Consider the following 23,471-nt stretch of genomic DNA (forward strand, 5'->3'; position numbering starts at 1 on the left):
ATTTCTATGAGTCATAGTACTACCGGATCATAAATGTCACTTTTGAGCTAACACTTATTTTGGGCCTGGTGGCTAGGGAGCACCCTGGAATGCTCCCAGTGTAAAAGCCTGTCTGTTCTTCCACCCCTCCCCAAGCATCCCTTTTTCACCACCAGTACACACAATGTTAATTTAAGCCAACCTGATCTAATACAACTGTCCTTGTTTGCCATTAAAATATTGATCAAGCAAAATAAAGACCGGAAAACACAAGCGGACGTAAAAAAACCTACCTTGGTACTGCATCCACAGAGGATGAAGCTGGAACCTTGGGCACCTGGCAATTTGTTGCTGCAGCCAGCTTTAAGGCAGATGATGGAACAGCACTTAAAGTCCTAGGTATATGTCGTGCATTGAGGGTAGTAATAGAGTTTACAGTGGCAACTGATGAAGGTACAGTTAATCGGATGTTGTTCCCAATCAGAACCTGAGTTGTTGCAGAATTGGCAGCAGTTACTTGGTGACTCAGTGCACTGTGGGAACTTGAAGTCTGCGTTATGTTTGAAGGCTGTAACAAGGCTGAACCTGCTGTTGATGATGAACTTGTATGGACAAGTGCTGTAGGTGTCGTACTACTGAGGTGTAAGCCCTTGTACACTCCTGCAAGAGAAAAAACAAGCCACTAAGCCTATGTCTCAGAAAATACTCAACTCCAGACATATCTCCACCGTAGAAAATAAAGATGCAATCAAATCCTGTGGAACAGCTGCATACCTGAGGCTTGAAGAATGCCATTCACCCCAATTCCAAGCACCACATCATCCTTCATTTTGAATCCCATCAGTTGTTCTGATGTAACCAAAGCTGAAGCAGCAAATTGAGCACTAACAGAATCCAGTGTCTTGGAAACAAAACCCTAAAAAGAACAATGGTGGCAAATATATGTGATTGAGGCTTCCAAAGGTCAGTACTCCCCATTTTAAGCTACACAAAAACTAGTAAAACAAAAATCAATACATGTACATCAGAACTGTGGCCCAGTCATTCTCTCAGACCAAACTGTCAGTATTTGGTATGACTAGTTAAAATCTGAACTCTGATTTTTTTTTTTCCCCTCCATGCACTTTTAGCTCCATTATAACAACTGAGAAGAAAATCCCCACAACGATTTAATATACAAAGAAACTTATTTCCAAAGTTCTATGGAATGACATTGTTTCACAGGTCAACTTGTTTTCACGAACATCCAAACCCAATTCAGAGACTCAGAGGTTCAGATTGCAAGGAACTGCTAAACCTTTCTACGTGTCCATCACCACGGCAGTCACTACCCGTTTAAGACTACTAGACACTTCCACAGCTGTAGGGAGGACATACTTAGGAGTTAGCTTTAGTTACAAACTAAAAATCCCCCACTATCAAGAGGATGACGACATGGCTGGAGATCTCTGCAATTCATATTTCTAAGGCTTGGAAAATGTCATTAATTCACTGACCCATCTTTTTTTGTGTTAAGAGGGAGCAGAGGCAATGCCTGCCACACTCACCTGCAGTGTCCCTTCTAAACACTTTACAGAATGGCTATGATGTAGATTCAGGCGAAAGCCACTTTCCTGTTGGTTAGTTTCAAGGTTCTATGGCAACAGTTGACAATTAGAGATGAACCCTGGTGGGAAACAATGAGGGATAAATCATAGCACAGACAAATCCCTCACCTGTGATGTGTTGGCAGAGGAATTACTATTTGCTTGCTGTTGATGAATTTGTGCAAGCTGCTGTTTCTGCATTAGTGCCAGTTGCTGTTGATGTTGCTGGTATTGTTCGGCTGTAAATGCTGAACAAAATATAAAACGAGAAAATACTATATCAAAAATACATAGGTGTTGTGTATAGAAACACATCTATTTTATAATACTAAAAAATAATACACCACAGCAAGTTCCTAACAGCCTTAATGCACACTTTTATGGCAAAAAGGCTATCATCCTCCTGGAAATTTCCATTTGAATTAAGCCTTCCCTTTTTAAGCTGTTTTTCAGTATATATATGCTTTAAGTGCTCTGCTCAAGATATCAAAATGGGAGGGGGTGGAAGGAATCAAAACTCGATCAAAACCACCAAAACCTCTCTAATAATTGATTTAAAAGAAATTATGGGTAGAAATGGCATTGCTATTTTCACTTTGTGAGACTACAGTACCTGCATTATTAGCAAAGTAGGTTTATATGCAAAATTTGGGGAGTGATGGTTTCAGCCCTCACATTTAGGGTAGCTAGTACCCACAGTTAAGGTTCACGTTTAAGTTCAGCTGAAAACATTAAACTGGACATGCCATCGCAGTACCATATTTGCTGTTTTTAATGACACGTGCACAAGCAACCCCATCAATACAGAACTACATCCTTCCCTAAGATCTTTGAATGGTGACCACGCGTCAGCGCACCACAAGTCAGATTTTACCCAGCTAGCCCAACAAGTATAAAATTGGTGAAAACCATTGTTATTCATAAAGAGCCACAAGAGGATGCCCAATGCTGCAGGGATGGGGGGTCATTAGTTAATTAACTTAGTAAAATGCTAATTTTAGATTTACATTTTGCAAATGAAAGTCAGTCTCAATTATCAGTTTAAATCTGAATCAAGGCTGGAATGGGAATCCCTTTGCAAATTTAGTCAAGGATACACCTTTCAGAGCTTTCCTTTTATCTTCAGACAGTACAGAAGCTCCCAAATAAATGCTGTAAACTGTACTCATACTTCTAGAATGCAATGCAATTCAGTACTCCTTGGGGAAAATTCAGTACTCCTTGGCAACAAATTGCCACCACACTTGAATCCGGTTCACACAAACTGCATTTTTTTTTTGGGGGGTGTTAATCTACTCCTGCCGGCTTGCTTGCCTGAAGAAAATCAGTTTCTATCAAAACTATCATCATCTCCTGCTTGTAGATACAACAGGATTCCCAACAGCAACTGTACCTTGTGGATAATTCAAGTCAACACAAATGGCTAACCAAAGTAAGAAGTAATATTTGGAAACAAACAAAACAAACACTACTGAGCATTAATCTTTTCCAGTGTACGTGGGCTTTTTTTTTGGTAAATATTGTTCCAAGTCCTATTATTTACTGAAAACAGCACTAAATTATTACCAGCACTTTGCTATCTAAGCACCAGAAGTTACGAAGTTACACATGTATTTCTGTTCAGCTGTTACATTCAAGTTGCTAATTTTTAAGTAACATTCTTGAGCAAATAGGGCTGTAGCACTTGTTTATATTCTCATAAATGACAAACTACTTCCCAATACTCTTACAGTTAAGTCTCATTTCAACTAGCTTCATTTTTCCAATGTCTGAAAGTTATTCCTAGGGGAATAGTTTAGTAGTAACACCATTCATAAATGCACCTACTAAATAAAAATAAAGGCCTAAAACTAGAATTCATAGACCAAATATCCAGGTGTTGGATGTTTAAAATTTAGTTCTACTACATATAAACTAAAAGCCCTTTAGAGGTTTTTTTTTTTTTTTAAACCTGTTACCAAACACAGAAATTAGAGCAACAAAGCAGTAGCACACAAAGATTAGAATGTAGAAAACTGAGTTGCAGAAGGAGAAAAATGCAGGTTCTGTTCTGGTACTGACAGATATTTAAGCTTATAATGATCAGTTAGTAATGACTTCAAAACAAACAAACAAAAAAAACCCCAAACCACTAAAATTCAGACCAGGTATGGTTTGGCTGACATAGCACCAATGATACTGAAGGTTCCATGTATTAGTAAGGTATTTTATCCTACATTATGATACTGTAAATATATGCAAGCTGTTCCTAAGCAGTAAGTGATGGAAATAAAGACAAATCATAGACTGACAAAGAGGAGAATGGGCAAAAAAGTATACGCTATACCACCATCTTTGACTGAATTAACACGGAAATTTCTACCATCATAACCATCTCACTTTTGTCCATACGAGTAAGTAAAATTTATTAAGTTTGTTTCAGTTTTCAAATGTTTTAGATTTTAGCTATAAAACAGAGTTGTAGTAACCAGAGTCATGTATGTTGGTCTAACCAACTCTAAAATATTGCTTCCTTTCAGAAAAACAGTACACAAAGTTTAATAAAGACAGGGTGTGTTTGTTTAGGATAGCCATTATTTTGGACAGTCTTTAAGTGCTCCCCCTTCTTTCTGGAAGTGACATTTAGAAGAATTATAATTTTGAAACTGTGCAGCAGTGTATTTCTTTAGATAGTCTGTGCCCCTTACAGCTCTAAGTCTCCCACCACTATGAAAAGTTACACAGCTGCTGAAGTCAACAAGCAACAGAATCACCCCACCACTCTCATCTGTATTCAAACTGCTTCTCTTACTTCTGCTCAATTATTCACAGAGTCACAGAGTGGCAGGGGTTGGAAGGGACCTCTAGAGATGATCTAGTCCAACCCCCCTGCCAGAGCAGGATCACCCAGAGTAGATCACACAGGAACAAGTCCATCGTCTTTCCAGGGATGGAGATGAGGCACCAGCCTATAGTTACCCAGGTCCTCCTCCTGGCCTCTTTTGAAGGCTGGAGTAACACTGGCTTGCCTCCAGTCCTCAGGCACCTCTCCTGCTCTCCAGGACTTTTCAAAGATGGAGACTGGCCTAGCAATGACTTCTGACAGCTCCCTCAGCACTCATGGGTGCATCCCATCAGGGCCCATGGATTTGTGGATGTTCAGTTTACTTAACTAATCTCTAACCCAATCCTCTTCAACTGAGGCAAAATCTTCCTTTCTCATGACTTCCTCTATGGTTTTCAAGCTCTGGGACTCCTGAGGGCTGGGCTTAGCAGTAAAGACCGAGGTAAAGGTGGCATTCAGTAACTCTGCCTTTTCCATATCCTCAGGATCCAAACACACAAATACCACCTCAAAATTTATTCAAACAATTTATTTCGTTGTTTCCAATTTAGGTTAAAACATTCTGCAACATTTTTGCTGCTTCCCTCATTAAAGGTACATGAAACCACACTATCAGAGATTTACTGTGCAATTAATCAATCACTTGCATCCAGTTTAGAAACACAACACTGCCCATAACAGAGCGCTGCAAGCTACAGCCTCCTAAAATAATCTGACTGAAATTCCCTTTTCCATTCCACAGGATATGCAGACACACGTGCCAAAAGAGGTTACAGACCGTGACTACGTAAGCTAGCTCTTCCCTCTCCATGCTAAAGCAGCACTACGTTGAAGGTTTCAGTGAAAACATTGCTACTGCTGAGAACTATCCAATGCAAAATTAACCATTAATTCTTTAAGACCTGTGAACTAGGAGAGCACACTTCGTTCCTCTCCTGTTAAAAGCCACCATGCCTTCTAATAATGCTGTCACTAGGTTTCTTCCCCTCCTGCTTTCAGAGTACACTCTATATTACACCTCATTTGAAAAAAAATAAGCTTATTGATTGTGAGATTTAAGTTGCTTCCGAAAACTGTAATTCCCATGTACAAAAAAGCATTTTTGTGTACTTTATATGAACATGCTTCCACCTATTTATTAACCTTACATACTCATTTTCTGTGGCACACAACTGTGACTGGAACTGGGGAAGGGTCTCTGGGGAAGTCGCATACGCTCAGCACCCCGAAGTCACTGGTGCACTGACTGTGCCTCTACACCTGCAGGCACAGACCTACACTCCTCAGAGAGCTAGCCTGAGTTCAACTGCCTCTTTTTAAAAAGGCAATTCAAGTAGAATGAATGCACTGCAGACCATGAAGATGCAGTCTCTGTTAATAGGTTCATTACACAGCTTGCAGAGGGTATTTTTCTTGCCTGAAAAGCTAGCATGTATGCAGTGTTCTGTTAGCACCACCTTCTCTAGAAAAACAGGGACAGTGTCTCAAAGAACTTTCTTCCAGAAATTTTGTTACCCTCTTCTCATTTTTATTCTAAGAAGGAGAAAGGGCATAGCTGGACATATTTTATCTGCATCAGAGAAAAATGATAAATGTAGAAGTAACAAGAATTATTGTAATTTTCTTTTGTGTCACACACTGGACTTTATCTGCCTGGAAAACGGCAAGCCCAGACCTTTTCTGTACACTTAAATCAGCAACCACGTTCCTGGTAAGTCAGACGAGTGTTGCTACACAAAGTTACGTAGCCCTGGTATTACTGAGGACCTTCAAGGCTTTAAAAATCTGTTAGTAAAGCAACAGACAACTGAACAACAGCCTCAAGTTAAAAGAAAGGGACAAAATGTAACACTGAATGGTTAAAGACAACACATGAGATTTTAAAACAGATTCCTGCTTCAGCAACCCTAGACAGGAGTGCGGCGTTTGGACTCTTCTCCAACAGCGCTCTGGGGCCACAGCGCTCACGGTTCCACCCTACACTAATGCTACCTAATACGACAGAATGTACTGAACTGGACAGTGACAAAACATCCTATTTCACTCGCTACACAGAATCCAGGGAGGGGTGGAGGTGAGAATCTCAACCACCACGACTAAATAAGAACATTACCATTTCAGAATATCTCATTTGTCTTTTACAGCAACTACTGTACCTTCCCCCAAAACTTCCACATACTTTCCACGACACTCAGTAATTTATGCAAGTCACCTGACTCGCTAAATTCACCCAACCTTTAACATTAGGGACCTTTAAGACACAACCCTACCTGGAGTTATCCATCTCTTGAGATGCTTGTCAGAAGACACATAGCTCAAGTTTTACTGAGAGGGACTAGGCTACATGAGCACCAACTCCTTTGTTTGCAGCGTGCCATTCTGAATGGCAACAATTCAGACACATACTGAGTTTTAACGGTTTCTGGTACAATTCTGAATCAAGTTGTAACATCTCAGCTGAGACAACCTTCAGGATCTTAAGTCAGTAAATCATGTTATGTTGTTATCCTCTCCATGTAAGAGCCTGGGACAATGCACACACCTATTCTGCCACTCTGTTAGTGCTGTACTCTGGCAGCAAGTAAGAGACATGTTTTCTAGCTTACAGACTGCAAAAAGGAAGGTAGGAAAAAAAACGGAGTTTGCAGCTGTGAATACAAGGAAAGAAACAAGGTACATGACTGAGACTGACAGGATAAACGACTGCTTAGCATGCCCTTAGTGACAGCCACAGTTGCTTCTAACACCACACTAGACTATGAATATGTTTTCCTAAAGTCATTTACATGACTATGTTTGTCATCCTTGGGATAATTACATAGCAATTTTTTACTCAAATTAAGCCACTGAGTAGTATCTTTTGATGGGATGACTGTTTACTTATCTGTGGGATGCTCCATCGGTGTTTTCTGGAGCACCAAGTAACAGATGCTGCCAGTGGACTTCTCAAAGATTCATAGTTCTCAGCAGTTTTATACTGCAATATAAAACTATTTTTACTGTGCTACCTAGTTCTACCATGGCACTTAAGCTACAGAACTGTAAGGGTAGCACACATTAAGTTTAGCTTCTCTGAAAATGCAAGTCCTTCCCAGAAGAGGCCAAAACCAGGAAGAAGGGGGATGAGCTGTGGAATCTGTATGACGATTGGTCTTTGTACAGTGAACAGCCACAGCCTCCCCCCCTCACTACTGCTGCAAGCTTTACTGTGAGGTGACTCACTAGTTGTTACTATTTTCCTACTCTGGGGAAGCAGACACTTAAAAAAACCCACACACCTGACCACAAAAGCCCAGTTTCCTAAAAACCAGGAAGCATATCCTCAAAAGGAGAAAATGCACATGTGAACTCCTGGTCCCTCTACAAGCATTCCTTTTGAGAGGATTCCTGAATAGAAGATGCTCACTAGATTTGCCAGGGAAAGTGAGCAAGCTTTGTGGGGTAAACACAGCGACCTGCCCAGGTAAGCTGTGGGGTTTTTTTAAGTTTAAAAAAATCTTAATATTGAGAGGCTCAAACAGCTTAAACCTTTCAGCAAGTGCTTTGTCCTTTTAAACATCTAAAGAATTAGATATTTAAATTACAATAACTTCAAAAAGCAGTTGCTTCATAACATCCAGTTAAGTATCTGTTCTCACGAGCAGAAATGGTATTTCAGTAGGACAACTGAAGCATTAAGATTATACTGGGTTTGAAGAACCTCTGTACAGATTCAGAGTCCTGGATTCCCTGACCCTTCCAGCTGAGGTGATGGCCATTAAAAAGGAAGCTTCAATCAGGTAACAGAAGAAAGATCATGTAACTAAAGCTTCCAATGCAGAAATCCCACAAACTACAGAACTGCTGAAGCGTGTGGAAAGATATTTCACATTACAATTTTCTTAAGGGAAATATACGAGAGCATCACATACTTGCTGTATAACAGAACAATTAACATTTACTAATGCCAAAGTGCATGCAAAGCAAACATCATTCACAATACTAAGTAATCCAGAACATCACATTTTTTTATCTCTATCTTAGGAGAGATGTTATCTGGCTTACATTGCCTGGTTAAAGGTTTTTCTACTGTATAGCAAGTTCTCACCAGTGAATTCGGAAGATTGGAGAGACTTAGAGCCATCAGTGTGATTTAGTATTTGATGCACCAGGCCCAAAGATGTTTCACTTTCTGAAAAGAAGTTCAAGATTGATTTTACTCAAACATGGCATTATTAGACACTATGAGAACATGAATCATTATGCCCTTGATTATTACTACAACAGCCTTATATTTCAGCCCAACACAACTTAAGTGTTAAATTCTTAACACCACAACTCTAGACTTCAAAATTCTAAACTAGACAGAAGATCAATATATGCATTCCCTACTTGGTAGTGGAAAAAACAGACAAAGTTAATGAGGACTTTTACTAGCCACTGAATGAGAGCTAGAAATGCTTCCTATGCATTTATATTTGTCTGCCCATCATTTTTAATGAGTTTCCACCAAAATGTCACCAACAGTTTACTGTGTGACCACCCTTGCATGGGATACAGACACCAGCACTTAGGAGCAAAGTATTACTCCAGCTGGGTTAAAGCTGAATGAAAAAATCTTTTACAACTACAAAGTCTCAAAGCCTCCAGAAGTGCTCAGGTGCTTTCCTAACTGTTGTCCTAACTGTTCCCCAACCCCAGTCACATTTCGCAGACTCAAGAGGCTTTTCCCTTTAAAATTTCCTTCAACTAAGCCCAGGCTGGGCTGTAAACACCCATTACTCCCAAGGCCATTGCCTCTTCAACTAGGACCTCAACCTCACAGCCACAGATAGTTGTCATTGGAACTTAACAGTCTTGGCCTAAAAACAACCAGCACAAGTCGGTATTTTTCACGACCAAGTTTATCCCACAATGTGATAATAAGCATTTGGAAAAGGGAAAACTGTAAAACAGAGTTGAGACTATTAGAGATACAAAGGTTAAATAAAAAGATCTAAACACAGCCAGTAATGGCATGAAAGCAATTAAAGGTTAGGACAAGACAAGTCCTTCTATTCTGCCACAAGGGACTGCCATGAGGATTGAGGAGCTTCCTCCTGTTTCTCTCCAGGAAGGGATGCCTGAAAACAGGTGTCAGGTACCCTTAATGAGAACATGAAAAAAATACTATGGACCCATTAACCAACATTACAAATCTGGAGATGGAAATACTAAACACATTTGAGAAATAGAAGCATAGTTCACCATCCTGCTAGACCCCCTAAGTGTTCAAACTTGCTTTAAAAAAAGCAGATTAAGAGATTCATAAAAAGCATCCAAGTTTACTGGGAAAAAGACATTAGTTCTATGGAACTCCCACAGAGAAAGTTACTGAACAGCAAAGCACGACTTGCAGTACATCTAGACCTCTAGTTTACAAGAAAGCACACAGTAAGTTACTCTGAATTCTTTAACTATCTGGATGTCCAGAGTTTTTCAGATACAGTAAGGTCTACAGTCCCAAACACCTTAACTCTCAAGAATTTTCAGAAAGGTTTCTGCTCAATTAAGCTGCTTCTCAAAGAAAGAATTACAAATTTAGTGAGTAGACTATAAACTGCTAGCCTCTCCAGTCTTGAAAGCAGGCAGACTTCCTTTTCAAAGTGAACCCCAGCTTCTAGATGAAGAAGCTAGAAGAGAACAGAACTATAAACTAGTCTTGAAAACTAGTTTTCAGTCTTGAAAGCAGGCAGACTTCCTTTTCAAAGTGACCCCCAGCTTCTAGATGAAGAAGCCAGAAGAGAACAGAATGCAAACCGGATGCCTGGTCTTACTGTGAAGCCTGGGAACCAGTGCTAGTGACTTATCTGTGTTTTGCCTCCTAAACACAAGGCTGAAACACAATTATACATGCTGTGCAGTTTTAAATGCCTCAAATTTCTGATGACTAGATGCAAGCAGCCAAAACCGTGAATGTAACCTAATTAACAGCAAGTTTCCAGCAGAAGGCACAGTTTCTCTATAATGTGATGCAGTTCAAAAACTACCATTTGCCTGTCAAAACTAGATCAAAGAGGACTAAACTCCTGGGACACAGGTATTTCAGATGAATCTCCGTGCCTACTGTACACTCTAGACTTCCATCTCTGAAGATTATGATTCAGGAACTTGATGAGACTGTCAGCAATACAGGCTCCTTTTCTGAAGTGTTTCTGTTGCATTTTGCTCAGAGTGAATAGCTTCCCCGCTGAAAAAGTTGTTGCTCCACCAGAATCATGCTGCTACACTCTTGGCTACTTTTTAGTGGTGTTCTGTATAACATAGACCTGAAGATCCTTGAGTCAGCTGTTTCTGCAAGACAGTAAAGGATGCTTTTCCATAATTCTTCAGTAAGATGAAAAGGAAACCCCCTCTTCAACAGCGACGCTATTCTTTTTGGCCACCTGACACTGCTTCCAAAGCCTGTTCTTCACAACCCAAGTCCAGCACAAACCCCATTTTCAAGGGACACTTTTTGACATCCCTTCTCAGTTTGCACATAAAATCTCAATACATTAACTTCATCTTCCACAGATCTCTTATGCTGTCCACTCTGAAAGCCAGGACCAGAACAACCTGCATTTCTTCAGGGTCAAAGGCATTTAAAAACATTTATAAAATACCTGATTTTTTTTGAGGAAACCTCTCAGATCAGGATGAAAAACAATGCTTCCTGTACCCAGCACAGCTTTTCTAACACATCCTCTGATTAACAGAAGACCTGAGATACCATCTCAACTGCATCGTGCCTGTGCTGGCCATGCAAGGTTTAAAAGGAAGATTTTCCACAGCCATTTTTCAGCATGTCAGCAGGATGTGGTCTGGCTCATTCAAGGAGGAAAAAGCTCAAGACTTCTCTAAACTTCAGCAGGGAAACAGACAAAACTTGTTACATGATGGTGCACAGCAAACACAGCAACATGACCACCTCTGCGGGCCACTACAGAATGTGAGCAAGAGCTTCATCTTAAAGGCAAGCTCAAAGGCAAGCTGTGATTTGACCACAACTCTCACACTAGCAGCCAAAGGATAAAGCGATTTTTAAGAAGAGATGCATCCATGTTTTCTGCTAAAGAGACCTCCTGTCACTTCAAAACCCTAAAAGGCAAGGAGAATCAAACCTAAAAAGGCACACCTGCAACAAACTCCAGCTTTAAAGACATCTAAGAAAAAGGAACAGGGTCATTACAGGACTGTAAGTCTGCAGTAGTGACTGTTCGAAAAACATGAATACAGATGTTAGGTACCTGATGTTCTTTACAGTATTTGCTACAGAAAATAAGATGACAATCTACATCAGCTGGAGCCCCAGCTGACATGCACCTTTGAAGAAGTCAGTCAAACACTTGAGACTTACAAACACATCTGTAAGCTGTGTGGACAAGGGATCTTAAAGGATTCTTTAACAAACTGACAAAAGAACACTAGAAGACAGAATGGCACCAGAACGAAGGAGACCATACGGTCCTTTCAAACATCAACACCTAAACACGTAATTATCATTACACCACATATACACACCTCCACCGCTACAAGAATCCCAAATAAGATTATTTACAATTATAACCAGGTAGATTGTACCTGTGTATTAATAACAAGTGACTATCCAAAGACCATAGTAGCTAATTTAAAGTATACCTATGAATTCAGACATAGTTACAGTTCCTTTATTATTTCATTCCTGTACCAAGCCCTAAAAAATAACTCTAAACTCTGTAACACATTTGGAAAAGCTTGGAATACTAACTTAAAATATTTTACACAAAGGATAAGCCATCTGCATAGAATTCCTAGCACAAATAATTGCAATATGCTAGTGTACTTCTATGTATGGATTACTTTCCAACAGGCTTCAAAACAGAACCAGACAATTAAAGCCCTGTACAGAACTTGCCACCATAAATAAAAACCGCATTTCATTCCCAAATGATTTAGGTAAGTATCTTAGTCATCTGTTTAAGGAAAGAAAGATTCTATGAGGAGGGTGTGTATGTTTATACACACACACAGACATATGCTTCAAACTTAAATCAGCCACTTTTTCAAGTCTGTGATTTTCAGACGTAATGTATTGCCCATTAATACTTTATAGCGTGTTCATAGGCTATTCACCACACAGTTTTGTCTTCACACTAGTAACCAGACTATTTTATCACAGTTCAGACTGGCCACTAGACAAAGATGCTCTCATTCAGTTCTGGAGTTGGTTTACTCATTTGAAACACTGGAGGGGCAGAATTTAAATTCCAAAAGTCATACTTGCATCACAAACCAGGAGTACCATCAGTGTTAGCCCTAACACATTTCCAGCCACAAGAGTCAAAAAAGAATGGGGGGTGGGGGCAAAGACCTACTCTAGGACTGCATGGAGAGGAAGCATGAAATAAAGTAGAACAAAGTTGCTCACCAAAGTCTAAAAAAATGCCAGGAGGAAGAATTTTCAGAAAACAAAACCCCACAAAATAGGTGGTACAGAGAGGGAAGGTGCAAAATATATTGGAAAACAGGAAGATTAAAGTAATCTGATACCAGGGTAATGCTTTCTTTGAGCAAATCTCCAAAACATCCCATAATTTGGGGAGTTTATTAGGTATATGCCTCTCCCTCCATCCTACTCCTACATTATCCAGGTCCAGGTTTTCTAATTTAATTCCAAAGGGCAAGGAAACCATGCTTCTAGAGACGCCTTACAACACGGTGGTGAGCTTTTCCTGTATTCCTTTGCAAAAATCTACATCCTTTACTTTCTACAAGATGATGACGTTTAACATACTGACTGATCAAGATTCAAGAGTTACTTAAATTACACTCTAACTACGTAAATACCAGCCTACCACTGTGAAGAGCCCAACCTAAGTAAAGAGTGATGCTATCAAACAGCATTCCAATTAAAAACCAGTAACACCACATCAAGTTTTCTTAGACCCAGGTCATCAGTTCTGTAAGCTGTAACCTGCCACTTGCTGACCAGATGCAGAGGTGATTAATAGAAGAATTTTGCCAAGCATGAACAGATGCACCAGGGGTGGGGTGATTTCTGGATGGAAAAATGGCATTTAGTTTCATGCAGGTTTAAGTAAGTATTCATAACATGTCAGGATGTTAAATGCAAACATTTTCATAGAATCACAGAATCTGTTAGGTTGGAAAAGACCTTTAAGATCAAGTCCAATCACTAACCTAACACTACTAAGTCCACCACTAAACCACCTCACCCACGTGTCTTCCAAATCCCTCCAGGGATGGCAACTCAACCTCTTCCCTGGGCAGCCCGTTCCAGCATCTGACAACCGTTTTGGTGAAGACATTTTTCCTAATCTCCAATCTAAACCTCCCCTGGTGCAGCTTGAGGCTGTTTCCTCTTGTCCTATTGCTTGTCACTTGGGAGAAGAGACGAACACCCACCCGTTTTGGCTAAACATTTCCCACCACCATAACTTGTACTATGAAAAAATGTGGAATGTGATATTAAGAACATTTCAGTCAATGTATTTTCAAGTTTAAATGCCAGATCTTCAGAGTCATATTAACCCTTCACAGTACTGGTTTCTAAACCTTCAAATTTCTAAAATTGTAATTACATAGCAAGGTAGCATAAACTGGAGATGTAGTACGTTACTGCTAGCAATAAATACAAATAAATATTCCACGTAGCAAATGAAGAGAGAAAAGTGAAGATGGGCTGTTACCATCAAAACAGACCATGATGTAAAGTAAGGATAACCTAATGATATTCTGGATTTTCTGAGCCAAGGTTAACATTTCTAGAAGCAAGTTTGTCAAAATAAACATACCAAAATGTGCTGAACCACTGCTACTTTTACTTTGTATAGAGGTACTGCATGTCTGGGTCCCGGGTTGTGCTGTGCCTGTTCGATTTATACCCCTGTGTAATTTCGTACAGGAGAGTTCGTCATTGTCACTGTCATGTAGGGATGGTGTCCGAGGCCTAAAATGCCGCCATCTACATGATTTGATATTGACTAGTATCTGACTGAGGTCTTTCGAGAAAGATTTGTCCGAGGTATTTGTTTCTGAGGTATTGGCAAATTGACTGATTGAAGAGTGTTGTGATGAGGAAAACATTTCCAAATCCAGCTGATGAAATGTATTATCGTAGTCCGAATGCGCTCTGTCTAGTAGCACCCTAGAAAGAGGAAAAACAATGCAGCATTATACAGTGGCAAGAAAATACTAAGGAAGTCACTAGTTTGCCACACGTGCTTGGGAATGACAAAGGGATAGAGGAAACTACACAAAACTATCCTAGAACGGGAAACCCACCCCCAGACGCCGCAAAACATGACTACACATTATTTTACAGTCAGCAGCATGTTTAGGTTACTCTTCACACGTGTACTCTAACTTTTACTGTCTGAACACCTGACATACGTTGTCATGTATATATTAAGACGCTGCAACAACATACATCAATTTATTTTTGAAGCCATCAGGCTAGACTGATAAAAGACTTTCACAATGCAAAGAAAAAAACCTAGAAAATAAAATGGCTTAAGTAACCAAAAAGTGATTCAAACGCCCTCCTAAAGAGATTTCAGTTCAGAAGCCTTACTCCCAAATACCCTGAACAGACCAAGAACCATCCCAAATAGAGTGGAGATGTTGCACATTAACTTCCATATCCCCTTGCAACATCCCAGTGAGAGCCTTCAGCTCCTGTTCCGAATCTGCAGATACACCAATCTGACTTGCTAACAGGGCGGAGAGGTGCTAAGCATTAACCTGAGCGCCTCATCACATTCTTCCTTTTTTTAAAATTGAATACCATTAAGTATCATTTAAGTAACACCTTAAAGACTTCACACAATATTTAAGAAACAGCACTTACACACTGAACTATTTATGAATTGTTTTTGATAAATATGCTTAAAAGCAAAATGCCTGAAGTCCTCAATTCTTTGCTCTTTTTGATGATGCTTGAAATTTAACAGTCACCGTCACTTAAGAATTCTTCCCAAAATTCTCCTCTACAACTGGCACATCACCAAATATGGTCCAAACACAGAAAAGCGTGTTCTGAAAAACGTGATTTTCACTATTTGAAGAAAACTATGCAAATAATTTAAATACAAGCCACCAATCACAACTGAAAACATACACATATTTTCACCTCAGAACTGGGGAGTGCCAGCAATAAAAAACCTAGGAACATTTAAGCAAACAGTATTAAAGTGGCTTCCACTACCACCAAACAAAAATGGAGACATTAGCCAGGGAAACCTGAATTAAATGGAAGTACTTTAAAAAAAATCTCCAATGTCTCCATTTAAAAAAAAAAAATCCCTCTAACAAACTTCACTGTTTATGTCTTACTGGTTTTTAGTTTTAAGTTTTGTTTTTAAAAACAGCAAGAGTTGTGCAGCACTTACCTTCCACCACGGCCAACCCGTCTTCGTGCAAACCCAATACACCTCTGGGGTACAGTGAGGGTGGTTAAGCAGTATCTGTAACGCACATCTCCTAATCTTCCCTCTTTAGGGCTACTCCATGGCCAGTTGCCAGGTTGGTCTAAATGAGGCTTAAAATAATTTTAAACAATTAAACACAAGATGTTTTCCCACAGCAATCCTCTGTCTTATGACAGATAAAGAAATTCTACTTACAGCATAGTACTGACAGCCTGCTTTCCTACGGAAGGCGAAAGGACCATCGGGATCATTTTCTTCCTCAGCCTCCGAAGAACCAGACAAAATCTTGAAAGAGGGGGTGGGGGGTGTATGAGGAGAGGTATTAATAAATTCAGGAGTTTTACTTCTGTTCTTTCCCCAAGAGCAGCATAGAACTCTGGAGGTCCTACCTGGGAGAGAGGTTCTTCATCTGAGCTAGGAAAATCATACTGATTCAAATCCTTAGCATTAAAGACTGGCAGTGCAGCAGGACTTGTCTGTTGAGGAGTAGCAGCAGCAGACGAAGGTAAGACTTTTGGCTTCTTCTCGTACTTCCTTTTGGGTCTAATAACATCAGGTTTATCTTGCTGCAAGAAAAAAAAAGAAGGCAGCATAAAATTATACACACAAGCAAATTAGATGAAGACAAGAGTTTTCTCAAGCTCCCGTGTAAGCCAGCTAAAAAGCCAACTCATCTCTCCACCATCTTGACAGAAAAACATGCAGCCATTTCACAGGTGTCTATATTTCATTTCCAGTAACTGAAGTGTTTTGACAGACAAGGTGGAATCAAGCACTGTGTGCTCAATCCATTCACGATAAAAGACTAGCAGTTACGGTAACTACTACTATGGAGAAGTAGACCAAAATATGTACAACGATCTCCATGTGGCACCTTTTCCTTTTCTAACATTCTAAATGAATAGTAATTCCCTAACACTGCACAAAAGCCTAAGTACCAAACAATGCTTTAAAGGCAAAACCAGAAGCTAGACTTTTCAAAGATACCTAGAATCCCAGAAAATCTTTCAAAAATTAAACACTTTTCCCCATACTATGCAAAGTCAAGTTTAAGTGTATTACCCAAGTTTCCATCATCACTAATAGGTGAGCACACTCCTGCAAATCTCAGTTACAATGATCTACTGGTCAATGCAAGTATCCACTGATTCCAGCCACCCCTATCAGACCCAGAACAGCCTTTGGATATTCTTCAGTTACAGGCAGTCTTTGGTTAAAATTCAAATTATACCTCAGTATTTCTCCTGTGTTCCCTGACCTACTTAATATGTTCAGTTGTTGGCACTGTAGCTATGCTTTGTATGACACAAAATTAAAGCCTACAGGGAAAAAAGTGTTGGTCAGCTGTATAAATCACCTAAGGTTATTTGATACATTACTTGAATACCAAAACCAGACAAAAATATTCAGCATGCTGGCAATACAAGTAGATCATATTAAAAAAAACAGCCAACCACAAAACAAACCTCCAAATTAAAATATCCAATATCTAGGTAATAAAGTTCTGTTCAGGAGATCCTAACTTCATACACTTTAGAGAAAAATATTCATCTCCCCCCGAACGTGTGTCCTTTTGTCTGTAGTTCATCTGTATTTTACTCTTGTCTTCAGGCATGCCAGTATTCTGTTATCCTCATAACTCCAATAGAACAAAACATTTTATTCCAAATGCAGCTTTGCTAGTCTATTTCCACTTTGAAAAAGACTCAACCTCCTAAAATGCTGCATCTTGCACACATAACAGCATGAACTAGTAACACTGTTCCTGACATTACTCACTTTAACTTTAAATTCTTTCAGCTCCATAGCTTCTTGGTGTTTAAAAGTACTGCTGTTAGTCACGGGAATGATGGGAATAGCATAGGTAGGTTTCATCGGCTGCCGCTGTGCCATGACCTCAGACATGATCTCTCCACCATAGTCACCCAAATTATACCTGAAAACAGATTTTTTTTTTTTTTAGTTTGTTGGAACACTTACACAACGTAAGTCTGGTAAAAAATTGTGCCACACAAACAGACTAATACTTGCAACTTGGGGTAAAGGGATGTCCAAGATGACAGGAAGAAGTACAGAAAGTAATATTTCAGAAAAGGGGACTAATAACATGGAAACTTTCCTGTGAAGATTAATGCCAATAAATAAATAAGAAGGATAACTACTCAGTAAAGCCTATAAAACATCTTCCAAAGATAATACTGTGAAGGAAAGAAGCAGAAGCTAGCAGGAAAGAACAGGAGAGAGTTTCCGTCCCCGCTCACGTGTGGACAGGCGCCATTTAAAAACGTACACTTATCACCCAAAAGGTTTTAAAACAGCAAGGCAGAGTGCTTTACTCCTGATTCCTCCCTGTGTTATGGAATATCTTCACAACAAGCAGATCCATGAAACATTACATTTCAAGTCCTGTGGAAAGTGCTGAGTTAAGTGCAGTTTTCCATTCTGAGGGCAGCATTAGAGTCCTGACTGTATTCAACAGCTTATTTTCTTGAAAAAGCTACTGGGAAGTCTTTGAGATTTCTCCCCTCTATTTCTATTAGAAAGGGTCACTGTTTGAAAAAAGTGCCCTGGTCTCCCTAAGAAGCCAGACTAAAAAGCTTCAGAGCTTTAAAATACTTATCAAAACACCCATGTTTTCAGACATGGATGCTTAAGCTAGAGAAGTCTATTCAGATACTAAGCATCAACCAAAAGAACAACTCCCCACTCCAATGTGATTCTCTGTTGATTGGGAAAGTGACAGTTGACAGAGAAGAGCATTTGGTCTTCAGCACAGCTGACAAACAGGATGTCAAAAGAAGCAATAGCTGGGCATGACGCACAGAACAGTATTTTAAACCACCACCAAACAAACACCAGCAATAATGAAGAAAGATAATGGTAATGACTGGAAATGGCCTTAAAATTATCTGAGATTTCCTTGATCTACACATTTAAGTTTAACACAAATTTCCAAATGAATTTACCCAAAACTATGATCTCTCCTCGTGTATGATATAGAGGAGACGTACATACATTTGGATACATGTACACATGTAAAACCAATGTACATTAGTGTGACGGGTCATTTGCCCGTAATAAGCAACTTCTTATTGCTTCATTTTGCTCTCCGTAGCCAAGTGTGAAAACACGCTATCCTGTGAGAGTCTAAATATTAATTTAACAATCTCTCGCTGGTTTAAGTATTTGTGGGAATCCGAATACAAGGTAGTTTCCAAAGCCTTCTGCAGCAAATTTTCAATACACATTACCTCTTTTCCATAATTTCCAGTGTTAAATGCAGCAACTCTCTCTTGCTTTTTTCCCTCCTCTTTATCATCTCCAGGATGGTTACTGCACGACTCAGATCTCGACGCAGCTTAAGCATCTTCTCATAAGATGCCTCATCATTTTTTCGATTCTGTAGATACATAGTGTATATGTTTCCCCACATCATTTAAATTAAATAACCTGAATTAAAGTTCTAAATATTTATGTATATATTAAAAAAAAAGTACATGTTATCAATGAGCTACAGCTTACCAACACCATCAGCAGGTTTGGCAGTAGATTTAGTGTAAAAAAGGCTACACACTTTCACTCAATAGCTGTCCTAAAGTAATTAATCTTGTGTTTTTACCCTTGCAAATTAAAACAAAACAACACCCCAACTTCTGTTGTTTTACACTACATAGCAAAATTGTTTTGTTATACGAGCTACTTTTTGAGAGGGGGAGAATGAAGAGAAAGAAAGCAGAGAGAAGTATTGATCTACTTACTTTCCGTGTCTGCATCTTTTCTGTTCGTCTTCTAAAAGCAACATAAGGGTCATTTGTGCTGGAACCATCTCGCTTCTCTTGTTTCACTGCTGGGATAAGAGAGGGACCTCGACAGTTTTTCCTCTTTTTAATCCAGTACTCATACACTTCTCTGATCAATTCATCATCTTCCTTCAGCAAAAGCTTGGCCTCTTGCAGGCTCACTGGCTAAATGTAAAACCCAGCATGTCACTTTCACATAGCAACGTACAGAGGGCTCATTGCAAATTCTCTATTCGAAGTACCATTGTACCTGCTGCCCGCTGCCCTTTTCTAGTCGGTCTATCATCTCCTCAAACTGCAAAGGAGAGATGTCCATTCTTTTCTTCAACTTATTCACAAAGATCTCATCTTCCGAATCCAAGTCATAATCCGGCTGCTCAGCATCCAAACTAAAAGCTAAAGGATAGTGAAAGTTAAAGTTAGAACAAAACACTTCTGTAGTACAGCTAATTGCAGTGCCTGGAGTACACACCAGGTTCTTCTGAAGACAAACCCAAGATTATCTGTTTGAATGTTTAAATACAGATACTTTAAAATTATATCTAGCTTTTTTCTTGAAAAAGTTACACTGTTAAAAAAACAGGAATAAAAGTTGGTATCTATTTGACTATGCTTTTGTTAACCAATGAAAGCTTACTAGCGGTCAAACCAACTAGTGGCTTTCAACATCACTGTTCTGAGGAAGAAGTTCAGATTAGTCAAAATTTTCAATGCTGCCTAGTAATTCTGCAGTTATGTACTGTATTATCAGTAGTTCAGACTTCAGCCCAAATGCAGTTTAAAGGTTATTCTACAAAAATATGGGCAGACTGCATTACACACGTTTTCATCTGCGATTTCTGTGATGCAGACGAGTCAGACTAAAATGGCTCTGCATGGTCCACCCTGTACAGCAAGGCATTTTCACACAAGTAATGTTTTGAAGGACACAAAACTGTTCTGTTTTCCACAACAGCCTATGAAAATGCAGTATTCTACATTCAAAACAATGAATGTAGTAGTTCCCCCCCCTAGTACTCATGCCTCATTCAAGTTGTTTTAGTTTACAAGAGATTAATTTCTTCCCAAGTGCACATTTGGAAACACACTGTGAAAAGCATCATGTGCTGTTAATAAACAAACAGGTAGAATACAATACAGCTGAAAATCACCATTTCAGCTGTTAGACCATTAGACAAGGAAAAGAAGAATGAAAATGTGTAACCTTAATATCAGCATGGAAGACTACTAATAATCATATCTGCATTTGCTTAGGAGCAGAGCAACATGCTCTAGTCTGTTTGATCTTCCATCTGATCTAGTGTTGGATGTCCCTCACACCGCAGAGGGGGTTAGACTAGATAACCTTTAAAAGCCCTGTCCAACCCAAGCTGTTCTATGATTCTAATACTTGGCCATCACTGAAGCTCAGACTGATACAGAAGCCTACCATTTAACCAAAGTTAATTAGGCATGTGTGATGGTTTTAGTCAGGACAGAGTTAATTTTCTTCACAGCAGCTGGCATGAGGCTCTGTTTTGGGTTTGTGCTGAGAAGAGCACTGATAACACTGGTGTTTTCTGTTGTTGCTAAGGAGTGTTTGTACCAATTCAAGGACTTCAGCTTCACGGTACTTGATTGCTAGTTGGGGTTAAACCACAAGATCTGTTTACACTGCACAGATACTACTTTTAAAATTCTACTAATTACACCATACAAAAGAATTCTGCAACAGATTACTTCAGCTAACTTTTCAAAACATCATAAAAATATATGATGTGGTGCTCACATCAAGGGTCACATCCATACAGGACAGCTGCTATCTTCCAACAAAACCAAACTCCCTACTCATTTGCAAGCCAGAGATATAGAATACTTCCATCCAGGCATAGGCAAATACTACTACTACTGAGCTTCCCAATCCACTCTACTGTCATTTTATCCTGGCTAAGCTTCAGAGGACAGGTACTCTGTTTCTTAATTATGAACCATCTATTATGTACTCACTCTCCTCTTCAAGTGGTTTTGTACCTGTCCCTGCTAATGAACCTAAATTCCCCTGAAAGCTCCAACTATTGACTGTTACGGAGGGCAGAAACAGGCCTCTGAGATTGCTAAATTTAAAAGTATTAACATAGATATATAATCAAGGACTGTGCTGTCCATGACAAGGACATTATTTACTTTTTGATCAAGAACTAAATATACCTCTTTGGTGAGAAATATGGGTATTGCTTTACTTGTTGGAAAAAATAATTCTCAGAAGTCTTGAGGTAAGTTCAACAGACATTTAAGAATAATCTCGAACTACTCGCGAGATAAAGTTCTCTGTGTAGATGTTGATGAATGAGTTACTTTACTTACGCTGTATGTGAATCAGCTGCTTTGGCATTTTAAATTCTCCAGGATATATAGATTCATAGTATGCAATATTACTTTCTGCTTCTGGAACCGGTATAACCATGTTATCCCTCTTCTCTCCATATACCTGTTGTGCCGAGATAGCCCGTTGGAGATGATGTTCCTATCAAAAAAAAAAAAAGTGTCAAGATGAAAATCTGAGAAAGTATTTTCAGAGCTCAGACTTGTTAAAGTTGAAGGAAGTCTATTTCTTTGCAAATCCCTCAGACCAGACCTAAGAAATCGATAATGCACACTTGATTCAAAATGCACTCCATAAACCAGAAGGTTTTTTCCAGTAGATGGAGCTCTCCCTCTTACACAAACACACCAGTTCCTGAACTTTGTAGTCAAGTTCTGTGTTCTTGGCACACCGAGCTACATAAATCCACCTTTACGTATTTCTGGAGAGACACTTAGGACTGATTAGGCATACAGATTATAACAGGTAGTTACAGAGAGGTATCCCCTCTGGTATTATTCTGTATCTGCTACGGCCTTTTATTGCTAGTGATGTCAGAAAACCAGAAAAGAGGCCTGTCATCATCTCCTATTAAGAAGGGAAGCAACTGTTTTTACCCAGTGAATGATTCCTGAAGACATTCTTTTTTCCCCTCTAATCGGTCAAATACAGCTTGTTACTGAAGTATAAGCCATGAGGATGGGAATAATTAACTTTTAGAAATCTGCACCTGTTTTTCAGGCTTAAAAGTATATTACATTTATCTGTTACTACAACCAGAGTACGAACCCTAGTAATTTTCTAATGCTACTACTCAAATGCATTCCAGTCTTCCTCTGATGCTGTCCAGACAGCAAGTCCTATCAGGTGAGTTCATACAGTTACCACACAGCAAGATGTGTGCATGTGTGTAAATGGCTTACTGACAACGTAACACAGTATTTTTTCCCCTAGTACAAAAGCTGATTTCTTAAATTTTTAAAGTTTCCTCCTAGGTGCCCAGTAAACCAGTGCTGCATCAGTTATGCCAATAACAGACGCCACAAAACACATTACCCGAAACAGGAACTGTAATGGAAGGGTTCCAGGGATAATCCATTTTATTTTTGAAGTAAAAACATATCAGTGTTCATATGTATGATCTTTATCCGTCTGACTTCAATTTACCCCCCTCTTCAGTACAATAAAGGCAATTAACGTCTTCTGTCTAAATGTTTAAAAAAGCTCTATTGTAAACTGCAGTTCCTGCCACCTCAAACTAAAACCTCTTCAAGGGATAATTCTGCTGCAAGGATTCACAGGATTTTAGCCTATCTTTACCTTCAAAGAAGCTGCAGAGATTTTTTTCACGTCTTCCCCCTGTTTACAAGTTTCTTCACTAAAAGAGACTTATTGTGAGAGTAAGACCTATCCTACAGTTGTGATTAAAACTCACTGGCCTGATTTGGATCCTCTAGTGTTTGCAAAGTGCAGACACATGGCACCTGGGAGACATGCCAGCTAAAATTCTTT

General features: G+C 39.4%; 1 protein-coding gene across 2 annotated transcripts in view; it reads right to left on the reverse strand.

The window, feature by feature from the left end:
• The window catches only part of EPC1 (enhancer of polycomb homolog 1 (Drosophila)), a 24,166-nt gene extending 2,051 nt beyond the window's left edge, over positions 1 to 22,115 (reverse strand). Inside the window, exons 1-13 of one of the 2 annotated variants that reach the window (XM_010157430.1) lie at positions 21,962 to 22,115; positions 19,869 to 20,014; positions 19,577 to 19,783; positions 19,070 to 19,218; positions 17,598 to 17,754; positions 16,208 to 16,384; positions 16,014 to 16,103; positions 15,780 to 15,928; positions 14,184 to 14,536; positions 1,695 to 1,813; positions 1,527 to 1,613; positions 754 to 895; positions 273 to 639 (exon numbers count right to left, since the gene is read on the reverse strand). In XM_010157430.1, coding sequence (XP_010155732.1) covers positions 273 to 639; positions 754 to 895; positions 1,527 to 1,613; positions 1,695 to 1,813; positions 14,184 to 14,536; positions 15,780 to 15,928; positions 16,014 to 16,103; positions 16,208 to 16,384; positions 17,598 to 17,754; positions 19,070 to 19,218; positions 19,577 to 19,783; positions 19,869 to 20,014; positions 21,962 to 22,061 — 2,243 coding nt within the window. In that variant the 5' untranslated portion in view covers positions 22,062 to 22,115. The remainder of the gene's footprint in view (positions 1 to 272; positions 640 to 753; positions 896 to 1,526; positions 1,614 to 1,694; positions 1,814 to 14,183; positions 14,537 to 15,779; positions 15,929 to 16,013; positions 16,104 to 16,207; positions 16,385 to 17,597; positions 17,755 to 19,069; positions 19,219 to 19,576; positions 19,784 to 19,868; positions 20,015 to 21,961) is intronic. The other variant, XM_010157431.1, reaches the window with a different exon arrangement.
• Positions 22,116 to 23,471: the final 1,356 nt, after the last annotated feature.

Source organism: Eurypyga helias, unplaced genomic scaffold (genome assembly GCF_000690775.1).
Source record: "Eurypyga helias isolate BGI_N326 unplaced genomic scaffold, ASM69077v1 scaffold7078, whole genome shotgun sequence".
NCBI lineage: Eukaryota > Metazoa > Chordata > Aves > Eurypygiformes > Eurypygidae > Eurypyga > Eurypyga helias.